The following is a 16,677-nucleotide window of genomic DNA, read 5'->3' as shown; positions in this document are numbered from 1 at the left end:
ATGATCAGTTTGTTGGTAGGTTAATTCTATATACACTGATTTACTCTCGTTGACTGTTAATATACTCTCCATTCTCCATATTTCTAGTTGCTTCTTCGCTATTTTCTTCAAATGAAAGTATTGCAGTGTCATCAGCAAATACAGCCATAGTAACTTCTATCTGTTATAAGTCACATCTGTAACCAAAAATATTTCCTTGCTGCACATCTGCTTTTGTTTGTCATTGTCGAGTAAACTTCTTCTTATTTAATTCTCAAATATACTGACTGACACGTATGAATTTGAGAAGTATATACAAGAGTATGAGTTCTTCATGCCGGACCATAATGGAAGGCTTGCACTACGTCCAAATAGCTCAGCAAACCTTTTGTCTTCGTAGGTTTTTTCAATGTCTGTGATTCTTTCGATTGTTGAATTTTTGTTGATAAAATAAAATTGATAAGCAGTTTTGTTGATAAAATAAAATTGATAAGCAGGTGTAAGATTTATCTATTTATGATTAGTAATAATCTTTTTAACAAAAGTTTTTCAAATACTTTGGGTATTACTAGTGACAGTAATATTGGTAGATAATATTTTACTTCATTTGGTCTGGTCAAGAAGTACCAAGTACCGACAAGTAATCTAATGCTGCCAACCAAAGTTTTTAGGATTATTACCAATATTTATCGTTACGTAACCTCGATATCGAATAGATTGTTAACTAAGAAGTTACCAAAGATTTCGTTTCAAAACATGAAAGAAAGTTATTAAGTGATAGCAACGATTAAGCAATACAGCTACTGTATGCAAAACATACGAGCTTTTATAGTGAACTAGTGACTTTGAGGAACACTTAATGAATTGATTGTTTTTTTTTGTGATTTAACGGTTCTTCATATCTTTCCACTGATTTTCCAGTACAAGTTGTTGATTGAACATAAAGTGGTAGTTGTCAGTTGCTCATTGAGGAAAATATTAATTAGTAATCATAAATCCCAACAAACTAATTGATTCATAATTATTTCCGAGGATTCTAGAGCAGAATGTTTATCATTGAAACTCATTAATAACTTTGATAAATATCTCTAATATTTATAGAATTATTATATTCGGTCATAATCTTGATTTCATTTAGTTTACTAGGACTTTACAGCAATATCAGAAGTGCTGGATAATTATAATGCTGTGTAACCCTAATATATGAAAACAAAAAACTCACTAATTCAACACGATTATAGATTTTAGAATCTGAAATTTAAGGATATCAATTTTCCTTCCCAATTTTTTGTATTTGTGTTTCTTATTTTTTTGTTGTATACCGTGTTTATGGCGATATTAACCACTTTTGTTACTATTAATCGTTTATTTTATTAGGTTATTTGACTTATATGTTCATTAAAGTATTTGCTCTAAAAATACCCATTTTTTTATATACTTGATGTAAGTAGTCTTGCTTCCGCTACATATTTTCTATTTAACTATTGACTGAATATTCCTCGATTTTTTGTGTTAGTACCTTACTAGATTCTTTAAACTCTACTAATAGTTATAATTTATATTTCTGCATTTACACAAAACTAAATTTTTGAAAATGGTTAGGTGGCCATAGTGCTTAAGACAGATGTACTTTGTGTATGTTATTTATGATTGTAATTGCAATTATGAATATCTTTAAACAAATAGTGTAAAATCCGACAAGAAACAACTATTTCGGTCACGCCAGTAACTACACTGGATAAGACTGGAAACTTCTAGCATGGTCTCTAATTTGGTTGCTGGGAACGCGATAGTTACAAATAAACCACATTTGGTTAAAAGGAGGTTCTAAAATTTAATTTAAAAAATATAATCCATAGCTAGTTTCTATTTTGTATGATTGTACGTAAGATTCAAAGAAACATTACAAAGCTTTACCAGGTTGCTCAATACTTATTGTCTTATTCAACACACAGCTTCTAAAATTTCAACATCAAAAAATAAAGGCACAAACCCCCGCAAAAACATTCTAATACAAAGAAATACCTTACTACCCAGAAAAAACTTTTCGCAAGTGTCTGGTGAATTATCATTGCTGAAACTTTGTAAAATAATTATTTTAAATAAAGCTACAAAATCTTTAATTAATATCACTTGCTGTTAGTCGCCAGCTTTTGCCAGCGTTCCACCGATCCCCCCCTTTTTACATAGCAGCCGGCGTGTCTGTCGTCCCCCCCGCGCCTCGCTCGCACAGCCACCCTTGTCGTTTTGCCGGCGTTTTCGTCCTGTATCTCGCTACTGCTACTGCCGCCGCCGCCACCGCTACCGCCAACACCACCAGGAAAATCCAAGTTCTGGCAGGACTGAAATATGCCCCCGAGCAGGGTGAATTATATAGACGTGATAATTTATATTCGGCCGTTAATGAAGGTGGTAAATGTTCGAGTTCGTTTGTTGCTATTAATTTTGCACCGGGCGAGGGGCGGGCGGATGGGGACGGGGGGACTGCGACGTTAAAAGAGCGGGATAAAAATAACGCTTGTTGATCTAATAAAGGTCGAATATAACTTACGCGTATACTATTTATTTTCGAGCATTTGCCTCAACATTAACGAATAATGGACATTAAAGGACTATTGTAGTTCAGAGATTTGTAAAAATTGAATTGATTTATTTGAAGTGTGGTGTGAGCTATATTAAAATAGCAATTAATTAATAGTAAAACTTCAAACAACCGGAATTTTGTGAAGGAACTTACAAAAGGACTTTACAAAATATCGTTTTTTAATTGAAATGATACCCGAAATTCATATCTCTGCACTAGAGTACTAGAATTAGTTTCAATTACATTTTTACATTAATATTTTTTTACATATTTTAAAGTATTTTTACCAAAGAGGGTTTATCTGGACTGGACCTACAGTTTAACGTGGGCTCCGAATTACAGTTCTCGGCATTAAGCCTACCGACTGCCGAGTGACCAACTTAGAAATCATCCCAGAAAACATCCTGTATTATCCAGACTGGATACTGGCGTGACTGTGATTATTTTCATTGTCGGATTTTGCACTCTTGCCTAAGGACATTCATAAATGTTAAACAATCACAAACATAAATTTACGACCGTGCCCTAGCAGGATTCGAACCCGAGACTATCGCAACTGGCCGTCCTGTCGCATTTACCACTGCGCCAACCAAGCTGGCATATTTGTTCTTTTAATCTCTTGAAGTCAAGAAGTCTTATTGCTTCGAAATTTTTTGAAGTCCAAAATCTGAAATTTAATCGATATATATCTAACAGAATATTGAAGTGGTTGAAAATGGTTCCATAATTCAAACATAGTTTAATGCATATATTAACGAACAAATTCAGTCTGTACTAGAAGTAGAACATTTTTTTTTCGAAATTCTTACATTTATTCGTACATACAATATCTGAAAGAAAAGAGAGAACAACTCTTGTTTCTTTTACAGCAACACGCCGTTAAATTAGTTCAATAATTTAATTGCATACAACTCGTAGATTCATGTGGTTTTCGTAGCCTATAATATACTACATTTACAAATCCCACTATATACACAACAATATTTAGTATCAATCAATATTTCGTTTAGTTGTTAATATGGATAGCTCCCCTGGATAAACCTGTCAATTTTGTGCTTCGGATTGTCGTAGTAGATTCACAGAAAACCATTCTTTAGATGTGTTCGTTTTCGATAGGTTTCGAAATTATATTATCAGTTAATTCATGTGCTTACAATTTTCCTTACTTTTGGATCTTTCATGTAAACGCCTTGTAATAGTTCATTTATCGACTGTTAAGTTGCCTGAAAATTTGGGAGCTTCATCTGGGTTTTCGTTCAATAAGTATTGTGATTCAAGTCTTCAAACTCTTTTGGTCCTTTAGAATGTTATTTGCCATTGACATCAATATCTAAATTTTTAAACCATAGCATACCCAACCTGTAATTGATATAAGATAGTGCAGCATCATCATAAGTTTTAAAAGTCTTTCATAAATTTTAGCAACATATTTCTTTAAATTAAGCAAAAGTCGAAAAGGCAATTTTGAGTTTTTTATTATTAGCGTCTATATAATCTAAATAGCTCAAAAATACTAATTGAAATAACTCAATAATACTCTTTGAATGTGTCAAGTTTCGTGCCTGAAAACGTGCAATGCTCTGATTTTGGTTGGACCAGATTGGCGTGGTGTATTACGAACTGTTGAAGCCCGGTGAAACTGTAAATAGCTATCGGTACTTTTATGCATTTATGTAAAAACGGCCAGAATGATCCGTGAGTCCCTATAAGGTGATTTTACAGCACCATAACGCGCCGTCTCATAAATCAGAACCGGTTTAGGGAGCGTTGAGAGCACTTGGATGGGACATATTATCGCACCCGCCGTACTCTCCATACCTTTCACTGCCCGACTATAAACTTTTCGCATCAATGGGATACGCGCTTGCAGAGCAGCACGTCTCCAATTTCGAAGATGTTGGGAAATAGCTCGATGAATGGTTTTGCTCAAAGGGCAAACAGTTTTTTTGGGATGACATAAATATTTGAAATATGGGCTTGATGTATAGAATCAAATGGCTAATACTTTGAATAAATAAACCTATCCATTTTTTTGAAAATTATGAATTTATTCCCGGTGATGACTTTTCGGTACACCTGGTACTATACATGAAAATAATTAACTATGACAAGTTATGTTATGTGTAATGTATTTTGTTAAATATTTCCTTTTTATATTTTTACAACTAAATTTAAAGATTGACTAAAAGATGATTTATTTTTCTATTTATAAACCTATGATTGAAACTCTAGACCAGTATGCCCCAGAAATTTAAATTTTATTATTTAATTTATTCGATAAAATATCGTCATAATATAGCATTAGTAACAGAACAATAAAGTAAATGATATTTGATATATTTTAGAGCAAAGCAATGCATGAATCACAATACGACGCTATAACAATGATATCGAATGTACCGATTTACGATAAAACGTAAAGAGTGACAATTAAATGTTATCGTTTAGCCATATGGTACGTAGCGGTGTTCACGAAGGGGTTAGTACGTGGCCCTATTGTGCAGCCCATTGCCACACCATTGTCCTTTTTACTGACCCTTTAATGTTCTACGGCTGACATTTAAAACTACATTAGAGGTCTGTCCCTTTTGTGGCTTTTATCGTTGTTGGTACATAGTTGACATCTTGTTAAGGCTCACTTTTTGTGTGATATTGATTATTTAAAACTTCCGCGAGTAGGGTATTTATTGCGATTTCCGTGTTTCAGCTCCACCGTGGGTCGGGCCCATTTTGAGAAACAACCGCCATCGAACCTAAGAAAATCCAACTTCTTCCACTTCGTCATAGCCCTCTACGATAGGGGAGGGCAACCAATAGAAATTGAGCGGACGGCTTTCATAGGATTCATCGAAAAAGATCAGGTAAACTATATATTTTATAAATTCTTCCTCTTTTTATTAAGATATTTCATGTATATGAACTGAAATGTAATTATTTATGACTGTTTTATGCTACAATTCTTGGTTATAGATTGATTAAGTCGAATTACGAATTAAAATATTTATTGTTAAACTATATCTTATTATAATTTTTCTATCTATTCTATTTTTCTAAAATTTAGAAAAAATATTGAGGACAATTAATTAATTTTATTTACACAATTGTCTTAACACAAAGTAATAATGTTAACACTATTTATTTAGTTAAGACAATTATTTATTTACGAAATTTAATAATAGTAGAGTAATACCAAGTTAGCTTTTTAAATTTTTCGATATTTATTTTACATTAGAAGAATTCTTATCGTCTGGCATATTTAATATCTGGTAAAATTAGCAAATTTATATAAAATATTTAATAATTTTAATGTAATAAGTATTTTGTAAATATAAAAAAGGTGACTATTATATAATGGTACCAAAGATGGATTCTTTCATGCACAGCAGTGAAAGTGATAATATTTCTGTGCAGTAAACATTGATAATGTGGGATATAATTAAAAAATCTAAATACCGTAAATTCATTATTTAAATAAAATCAAGCAATTGGCTTTAAAAGTTAATGTTAATTTACCGTTATTTAAAACTACAATGCGAAAACTACAGAAAGCTCTTATTTTTCTACGTATTTGTTATTCCATCTCTGACTTCCAATTTCTCTACCCTTGGAAAATCCAAATTTAATCTATCAATTTTATAACTCCATATTTCATTCAAGAGTCCCACACACATACGCCCGTTAATTGGTTAACGAACAGCTTGATATTTTAGCTGGGCCCGAAAAAAAAACTTAATTTGTTATTCACCTTCCGGCCGCTGAATATTCAAAATACCCCTTTTATGATAAATGCCTAACGTGAAGCACAATTACCACCACGTGTATCCCTATTCAGTTTTCGAATAAACCCTTCGCATTCCTTCAGAATTTTATTTTTTTATTTTCGCCAGCGATGTAGCTCGGGGGGTGATTCTACGAAATTATTCAGGTAATATCGGTCGGATCGATAGCTGGTCTTTAGAAAATTGATTCGACAAAATATATTCTCGATATATGTTTTAAAATAACGGGGAAAATAGTGTGGTTTCTCGTCCACCAATTTTTTTCGTTATGATCCAAGCAGCTTTATCTTATATTATTGTGTATCATTTAGTTTAATAAAACTACAGTAAAGTATTTCAAGTTGTCATTTCAGTCGGTGATAATAACCATATTTTTTAAATATTTATTACATTTTTACTAGTTATTGCAATTTTATAATATTATTCTCATCGGTCAAAATTTAGTCTCTAATCTAACAGTGTATTAAAAGTGCTGTTTTTTCTATTAAATGAACCTCACTACACTATACTACACATCATCAAAAGGTTTATTTCTTTTGAGGTTTGATTCTATGTGCCCTATTCTGGTGTTATCCAAGAGTTACAATACTAACACGAGAATGGAATGTTTCCTTGTTATTGCCTTGTTCAGTTCATGTGCTTACAATTTTCCTTACTTTTGGATCTTTCATGTAAACACCTTATAATAGTTCATTTATCGACTGTTAAGTTACCTGCAAATTTGAGAGCTTCAGCTGGGTTTTCGGTCAATAAGTATTATGATTCAAGTCTTCAAACTCTTTTGGTCCTTTAGAATGTTATTTGCCATTGACATCAACTTCTAAATTTTTAAACCATAGCATACCCAACCTGTAATTGGTATAAGATGGTGCAGCATCATCATATGTTTTAAAAATCTTTCATAAATTTTAGCAACATATTTCTTTAAATTAAGCAAAAGTCGAAAAGGCAATTTTAAGTTTTCTATTATTAGCGTCTATATAATCTGAATAGCTCAATAATACTAATTGAAATAACTCAATAATACTCTTTGAATGTGTCAAGTTTCGTACCACCCATTTTTTTCGTTATGATCAACCAGCTTTATCTTATTTTATTGTATCTCATTTAATTTAATAAAACTACAGTAAAGTATTTCAAGTTGTCATTTCAGTCGATGATAATAACCATATTTTTTTAATATTTATTACATTTTTACTAGTTATTGCATTGGTCGTAATTTAACACTGTAGTTGTCTCTAGTCTAACAGTGTATTAAAAGTGCTGTTTTTTCTATTAAATGCACCTCACTACACTATACTACACATCATCAAAAGGTTTGATTCTTTTGAGTCTGTGCCCTGTTCTGGTGTTATCCAAGAGTTACAATACTAACACGAGAATGGAATGTTTCCTTGTTATTGTCTTGTTCAGTCGCTCCTAGGGTTTTTCCAGAATCCCAGAGTCTCTGAATCAATCCTGTAATATCTTGATACACGTACCTTGCTTCTTAGGACTTTGGAAAACTTGTATTACATTTATATTGCTTTTCGCGGATAATTCCTATATTTAAATGGGAATGTTTGCATGTTGTTTCGGCGGTTTGGAAATCAAGATCAATCATAGGAGTTCAAAGATGACGAATCCGATATTGCAATTGGAGAATAAGCATGAAATTATATAACAATTTTTGGAAAATGTAAAAATTTATATAAAAGCATTTGAAGAAAGGTACATTGACTGGACTCCCCAGATATTGGCTATCGGATTTATCTGTTTACCACTAATTCTTGCTTGCTGATGCTTCACGGTCTTACTGAGTACTACACTTTCATTTTCCAAAACTATCAAAAGTTTTTAAGAAGTAGTAGCTATCTGGTAAACAATCTATAAAATTATAACTAAGTAGAACGATGCATGAGCATTGCTCAAACTATTCGAAGACTTGAAGCATTTTATGTGTAATGGCAATTAAATTTGGACACCCTTCTTTGATCTAATAACTCATCATTTCATTAATTTCATGTAAAAATTATTAATTAAAATTATTCTTTGCTTCTTTATTATTTAAAATTATAGTTTAAAGTGAATTTCTAGACTATACTCCAAGTATGACGAGGATATAACAGTACTTTTAATGTGTCATTTTTTTCAGCACATTTATATATTAGTATATTTCCTACTAAAGCTCTGCACCTTCTGGTATTACGACGTCTTTGCTTTCCATAACGTTTCCGTCGTTGCGGAATATCTTTATTGATGACGTGCAATGTGCACATTCTCGATGTGCAGCTCAAATGTTTTCACACTTCGTTATTTGATAATTTCTTGCTTTAACCACACACACAAGAAAGACAAACTTGTTAAACATGTTTAATTGGTGAAGGCATAGCCGAAATGTTATCATCAAGATTTACATTATCAGAATACTGAATCTGTAAATTTGAAAATTGTGATCGGTAATTTTTGGAATTGGTTTTCTATAGACGTTAAACTTTACATCCGCTATATAAGCGATTATACCTTTTGTAAATGACATAGTATTATAGATAAATATAACTTTTAGTGAACCTTAATATAGTGTAAGAAGAAATGTATTATTCATTTGTCATTGGAATTGATTTTAATCTTCGTTATTTACCTTTCGATAAACGGTATTTAAACAATTTATTTGTTTTAAATATATAGTATAATAATAAAATAAGTAATGATGCGCCATGATATGGGTTCTGAATATTATGAAATAGAGACCCAAATAAAGATCCTGAAAGGGAATTAAACTAAATAATCAGGAATATATTATATATAAAATACAATGAAGTATGAATGAAGAACATTGACTTGATTTTACAACTGACAAAAAATAACTATCACTAACGCGAATGTTATTCTCTGACCGCGTTTCTTGCAAAAATATAATCAGTAAATTGGGAACCAAACCGTATGAACGTGGCATCGATGCGAAATCCAACGAAACACCATCGTCTCCAGGATCTGTCGCAATCTGCCTCGTAAAACTGTTCTTATTCGGGAGATTGACCCCCGTTGCTTTCTCACTTTCACTTGACGCCCACCGTGCCGTGTAACGTGGCCCCGTCGTCATGGTAACGACGCCACAGACGCCAAAACTCTGCCTTTCGTAGCCGGAGCCGCTCTTGTAAGTTGCATGTATCTTTTATGGCGATACCTCGTTCCGGAATTATATTGTTTTTGTACTGTGGTAGCTGCGATGGCTACGATCGCATGTCCTTCCTAAAATGGACGTAAACTCATTTGTTTTCCATGGCAATTCGACGATTGTAATTCGAGCGGATAGAACGCTCGATAGTGTGCTTTATTCTCTTATAATTTCAATTTACTTTTACAATTTTACAAATTATAATTTGATAATTATTTGAAAATAAACATTTAATTCATAATCTTTGCAAAATGATAGAAAAGTGTTAAATAATAAAGTATTATATATACGTGTCTTTTACTGTATATCCATTAATGCTTAAATAAACATATAAAGAAAAATAAAATATCCGAAAACTTACAGGCCGATTAACTAGGGGTCTAAAATATGGTGATTTCGTTGATACGATTTCAGCATTCCTAGTAATCTTAATCCAAAAAAACTGTGTTGTCATACAAAGTAAAGAAGACAAACCATTTTTTAGACAAATAACAGCTGTTAAAAAAAAAGAGCTTTTCAGGAAAAAATTTGTTGACATTTCTGATATTTAAGAAATATTAAAAATCCAATTGTTATAGTTTTACTTTCATACGATAGGAAAGTAGGCCGACATGGCGACAGGACGGTCCTTCTACTGTTGCGATAGTCGCGGGTTCGAATCCTGCTGGGGAATGGTAAATTTATGTTTGTGATTGTCCTAGGCAAGAGTGTAAAATCGGACAAGGATAATGATCCCAGTCACGCCAGTCAGTCGGTAGGTTTAATGCCGAGGACCGTGGTTCGGAAACTGTAGGTGTCCAGTCCAGATATAACCCTAGTTTGTAAAAGGAGACTTTAAATCTATATGAAATATATTCTCAAAATAGAAGCGTTGCTATTATACAGAATAAAAATAATTAAACATAGAAGGTCCACAAATTTTCTTTTCCAACTTATTACTGAATAAACGAGAATTTTTGATTATTTAAAAATAGTAAAAATCCGCAACCTGTTATAGTTCCTGATAGAAGAATATGTAGAGAAGTAGTAGACGAAGAATGTGTAGAAAAGCGAGTGTAAAGCTTTGTTTTTAGGTGCCGCGTTTTAGATCCCACGTCACTAAAACAGCTGTATCCCTGTAAATAACTTACATTATGAAAAATCCTTTTCAGGACATATTTTTAAAACAGCAAACTTGATACCTCTTTAGGAAATAATGAGTTTATTAGAATATTGTAAATTTATTTTTAAAGGGTCAAGTCTTGAAACTATTTAGAATATAGACTAGGAAGGGGTAGTAAATGCTCAAAACCATTTATCATCCCAAGTTCTAACTCACTTGGCGAATAAAGAAATGGTATCAGTTTCTTTAAAGTAGTTCCCTTAAGAAAATATTTAGTTATTCAAAATTAACTTATGATTACAAATAGTAGGACGAGACGAAATTTAATTACCAAAGAGCACCAACATGTCCCGTCTTCAACCTACTTCAGTCGTAAGTTGGGAATTATCTATAAACTGTTGCTAGTAGCACATCCTCGTGGCTCATCCATCAAAAAGGTTATTTATTAGCGAAACGCGACGGTCTACTGGCAATTAACTTATTTTACATTATAACGTGTTTACGTACACATTATTTCCGTTTAATTTTCCAGTTTTTTTTCCCCAGCTTATATAATGGAGAACATGGAAAGTAGATGATGGATAGCGATAACGATGTTCGCCGCGGCTATATTTTAATCAACCCTGATGGTTTTAACGCCCGTATCGTGTTCCGGATAAAAAAGACGACAAGGTACTTCGGTATTCAGGTGTTAAACAAATAAATCGTTTCGTCTCAGTTCCTGGTGTGTGCGCTTTTGTTTTTGGTTCGTCTTCATTTGGCGGCGTTCTACGGAGCTTATTGGGTTAATTAAGTTAACAGCTTTGTCTTTAGCAGTAAATTTATATATTTGTTTGGCTTAAAATAGGCTTTATTAACAACAGAAAACGTATTTGTCCATAATAATCGCTAACGTCATTATTTACTATCGTATTTTTCTTATCGCATTGCTATTTCAATAAATTGATGCATAAAAGTACGTGTTGTAAGATTATTTACTTTATTATTTACATTTCTAAAATTCATCAAGTTTGGCAAAAAACAGACCAGATCAGCCTCAAAATTAAGGAAATGTACTGGTTAGTCGGACGATACTTCCAACTTCACTTAAAATCAAATAGATTGGTTTATCAGTCTATTACAAAGCCTATTTGGAGTCATGGGATTGAAATATGGGGATGCACTAAACCATCGAATCAACTAGTAATCCAACGATGCTAAAACAATGTTTTCCTCTTAAAACGCGAAATAAGATTAGTAAATTATAGAACTCGCAGGAAATCAGAGGATTGAACCTAACCACTTTAACCTGTATTGTGTATAAAGGTTTTCCATAAAAACTTGGAAATAGGCTCATTAGATGTTAAGGCTTTTGGTGTTATCAATGTTATCTTTTGGTGATTGAGAAAGCATTCTAATTTAACGTAACACAATGTTTTCAAGAGCCTTGGATATATAATGGTACTATTATATCAACGAGTGCTTAAGATATTTTGATATGGCAGGGTAAATATCTTCATCAGAATATAAGGTTTCTAAAATGACTTTAAGTTAATATTACAGGCCCCATAGACATTGTATTCCCGTACGTTAGCTTTTTGTTCAGAGGTAATAATTTATTTCCACAACAAAACAAATACCATGAGTTTATTTTTGTAATAAAACATTTAATAGAAATTAAACTTACCAAGGAAGGAACCGAAATCCATTGTGAAAGAGGTGTGTGGAATACTGGTGTTGATTATGTGTGGGTGAAATAGTGATATTCGAAAAAATTTTAAAAATCACAATTTAAAAAGTATATGCCTGGAACCTCATAACAGCGCTATCTAACGCACGTTATTATGAATCTAAACCTTCCGGGACCCATATAACACTTACGCTTTTGTCATGCTCCAGTTTCTACCATGTTCGCCCATCATTAGTCTTGGGAATTAGTCAGTGAGGAAAAACACGTGACAATATTTATAGGAAATGATTCGGTTGAGTGTTAAATTAAGTTTTTAGCATACTTCAAGAAGCTTGTTAGAATAACAAATTTATTACAAATATAAACAAACTAACACTCGGTTAAATACGAAAAACAGTAAAGGTAATGCAATATCATTATCTACAAGTATATTCTTCATATTCGAGAAGTAATGCTGTTTCTCTTTCTCTCTTTCTCTTTTCTATTTAATGCTGTAAATCTTTTATACGATTATTTATTTTATTTTCTTTTCCAATACAACTAAAACAGTATTCTAAACAGTTGTTCTTTTTCACTGACATTTTCAGTATTATTATTATTAAATACATCCAGATTATATTTAATATATATATATATATATATATATATATATATATATATATATATATATATATATATATAAATATTCTCAAAATTCAAGTAAAAATATTCTCATTCTCATTATCTCTTATTAGGAACAAAAAAAAAACAAATGATTTTTTCAGTATATAAAGCACCACCTAAAGAACATTTTTGACAGGATAATAATATGTGATGAAACTGCTGAATATTCTTCTTATAACACATTCAGAACATACCCTACAATAGTGTACTATTATTTTTTCGATAATTTGTCAGTGGCTATTAAACAGTAAAATACCTTCAACTACTTTTTAATACTAAAGAGACTTTTTTTACCTCTATCTAATTTTATTGAAATAATTAAATACAAAAAAACCCTTAAACAAAATATTGCGGAGTAAATTAGTTTCGCAGTGTTCCACATTATTCTGCTAGATGTATCTTCATAAATCTTCAGCCTAACACCACCACTATATTGTTATCGATATCAGTATTTAGCTGAGGGCTGATAAACGACACTGGAAATTTATTCACTCTTTGTTGTTAATTCCTGTTTGTTCTCTGGCAAAGCGCTAGCAGGGATCCGGCCGATAACTTATTCGCAGGTGAGAGGGAGAGGACGGAGAAGACGGAGAGCACTAATTTTAGATGGTGTTCGATATTGCCAATTATTAATTACTAGTGTGTTTTTCGAGCGTCGGTATCATAATGAACTATTATCCGTTATATTGGGAGTCAATTTATATAAGTGCAATCAACTCAGCTCGCTTTTACATGTAAAAATAAGTTTTTTGTCTTATTATCGCAGTAATATTTACATTTCTTTTGCAGGAAGCAGATGGTCAAAAAACTAACAACGGCATTCAGTATAGGCTTCAACTTTTATTTGCAAATGGTAAGTGTTCACTAAATTAAGTTGGAGAAAGTGGAATTTCTTTTTGTTTTTTCATGTTTTACAAAGCGAATTTCATTTCTATAAATTTAAAGCAGTAAACAGTGATATTTATATTATATTAACCGATAATCGTTTGTTATTGTTCTAGTAAAAATATAATTTTACCTCTATAGTAGGATACTAATTTTCACAAGCCTATTTCAAAGCCAGTCTTTAAGGCATTAAAAGGGTTTTACTGATATTAAAGTAAATGGTAGTTAGACGGGGCTAGATCCAAGTTGTATGTAGTCCAAATAATAATTTTTCAATTTTATCGTAAACGTCATTGAGGGCTTTGTCATTCTTTGTCAGGGCCACGATCATTCTTTTTATAAATAATTCGATTTATTTTTTTTTTGAGTAGCGATTCATAAACGTATTATATTTTCTACTGTTAATTTACATGGGACGCAAGTATCTAGCTTCTTCTGGTAACGAGTCTTACATGGATAGTTATTAAAATTATTTTTTAGCAATGCTGCTGTGACTTGCCTCGATATTTCTACGAATTTTATTCATTTAGTTAAGTTTGACATCCAGAACCAAAACAAGCAAACCCAATCTGACTCTAGTTTTACTTAAACGCTTGAATGAGACTCACTAGAGATATAGTACCTATGGGAAGAAAGAATCAAAATTATTTTTTTGCCAATCTTATATATATATATTAATTGTATATTTCATAGTAAAATACGAACAAATATATAGTATATTACTCACTGAATCATTTCTTTTAATGACTTTGATAAATTCTCCCAAAACTAAACAAATGTGCTAAAAAGAAAATGTACTAAAAGGTAATTAGTGTATAATCCTAAACATGTTATACTAAGCCCTATAAATTAGTTATAAAAGATATGTATATCTCTTCTTTAAGGAAAATGTGTACAGTTTTCACTCAATTTACGGAATCTATCTCTAATAATCTATGTATCTATGTATCTCTTGTGGTTTTCTACGTATCGACCAAGTGTTTTTTGCCAGCTTTATAAGAAGAGAATGGCAGAGTGAAGCCCTCAAACAGGTCATATATCGAAACAAGCAGCAAGGAGCATGGTCTGGAGAATTCGACGGTTGGGGTAGCTCGTCCGATTTTAATGTTTCCAAGTATGTTTTAATGCTTTTTCAACATGTTGTCGAGCATTGTCATGCTGAAGAATATTGTTGTATCTTTGCTCGTATTCCGATCGTGTTTCGCGAAGTGCTCGGCTAAACTTATCAATTGTGGTCGATAGCGATTCCCATTGAAGATTTCATAAGTTCTTGGTACCTTGTAGTATAGGATACCATGCTGATTCCACCAAATACTAAATAAAGTATTAATTTAGTGCCAGGGACATTGGAATTTGCTGAAAAACCTTTCTGATTTTGCCGTTAAATTTGCCGCATTTCACACGTGACCAAACAAACTTCATTGTCTCTTGCCTTTAATTGATACGGCATAAAATATTTAAGCTTTGGGATCACCCCCATGTTCTTCGATTGGAAATGGTTTCTTTTGTTATTCCAAACAATTGTGCTGTAAATCCTTTAAAATTAATTTTAGGCCATATTTAAAAAGGTACGTGTTATGACATTATTACAGATTACGTGTTACAGTTCTGAAAACACCATAATATATCTAAAGATTTACTACAATACAAACTTGATAAGCATATATGTTAACTTTTACCTTACATTTTAATGAATTATTCCAATTGGTAATTTTGTTGTGTTAAATAACAGATTCCAGTTCTATAGTCTATTTATAATAGCTTGCTATTTCTTATTAACTAACTACAACCTTATAAAATGTAAAATTGGTAGTAATATTACCCTATTTCATCTTCATATATTAACTGGCAGGAATATCTTACGAATCTAAAAATAAATAAAAGTGCAACACATCAATCAATCCTGATGTTCGTAGAAACTGCATTGTCTTTGCGTGGCCGCAAGAAGAACTAAGCGATATGTCTCGGCCGAAATTGTAAATTAACAGGATGGAGTCCAGCACGGTCGACGCAGGAGTTAGTCTTCGGGAACCGCAAGTCTCGAGGAGCTGACCACTCCGACCGCCAATTAGTTAACAGAGCCGCAAACGTCTTGACTGTGAGAGGGGTCAAAGTAGTTTAGAGATGAATCGATGGTGTGGGTTCGTTGTCGTGTTGAGGAAACACGAAGTGCAATTTCATTATCATTTATTGTTAAAATGAAGTAAATATTTGATGCAGTTGGTTTCAACTTCATGAAATCAAGTTTGTTTAGTAAATCTTGGACATAAAACCACATTATTACGATTTCATATTAATGCTTTTGTGACTTTTTTAATTTGCAAATAAAATTTCACTGATAGAATTTTTTTAATAGTAGGGTTATGTCTTTGAATGAAAACGATACGATTTTCAGTAAGATTATTCTTTCTACTAAAGAAAAAACACTTTATAGGGCCAGTTTTATGATATTGTATAGTTCGTTTATCCAAATTTCCAACTATATCAGTATGTAATGATTATTCCAACGAGATCAGCCAGTTGCCTTAAATTTAGTATTACTTGTATGGAATAAATTAGTTAATTAAGTTAAAATATCTTTTAGATTTTGTTTTTCAAAGTTTTACTAATTTTTTCAAACATTTAAATCCTTTAATTTAATTAACACCCTTATTTTTAGATACCAGTTCGGTGTCAGCCACGCAATATAACACCTCCCCTCCCTGTCTTCGACCGTTAGTCTCTGATGCTGTTTTGAACTGCATTGCTTGTATTCAATACTTGGTATGACTTCAAGCTTCAATAGCAAAAGTGGTCTAGTAAACTAAGTTACTGCAAACCGCCTTTGGTGACGATACACTCCAAATTATGAGGTTTTTG

At 32.2% G+C, this 16,677-nt stretch overlaps 1 protein-coding gene across 3 annotated transcripts in view; it reads left to right on the top strand.

Moving 5' to 3' along the window:
• The window catches only part of kn (EBF transcription factor knot), a 148,975-nt gene that overhangs the window by 7,899 nt on the left and 124,399 nt on the right, over window positions 1-16,677 (top strand). For all 3 annotated transcript variants that reach the window (XM_076402513.1, XM_076402515.1, XM_076402514.1), the window contains exons 3-4: window positions 5,271-5,424; window positions 13,723-13,786. In XM_076402513.1, the coding sequence (XP_076258628.1) occupies window positions 5,271-5,424; window positions 13,723-13,786 (218 nt within the window). The remainder of the gene's footprint in view (window positions 1-5,270; window positions 5,425-13,722; window positions 13,787-16,677) is intronic.

Source organism: Rhynchophorus ferrugineus, unplaced genomic scaffold, assembly GCF_030347505.1.
Source record: "Rhynchophorus ferrugineus isolate W39M unplaced genomic scaffold, kcgeb_rfMv2 rfM4, whole genome shotgun sequence".
Lineage (NCBI taxonomy): Eukaryota > Metazoa > Arthropoda > Insecta > Coleoptera > Curculionidae > Rhynchophorus > Rhynchophorus ferrugineus.
The sequence above is the reverse complement of the archived record's forward strand: the minus strand, read 5'-3'. Positions and strand labels throughout refer to the sequence as shown.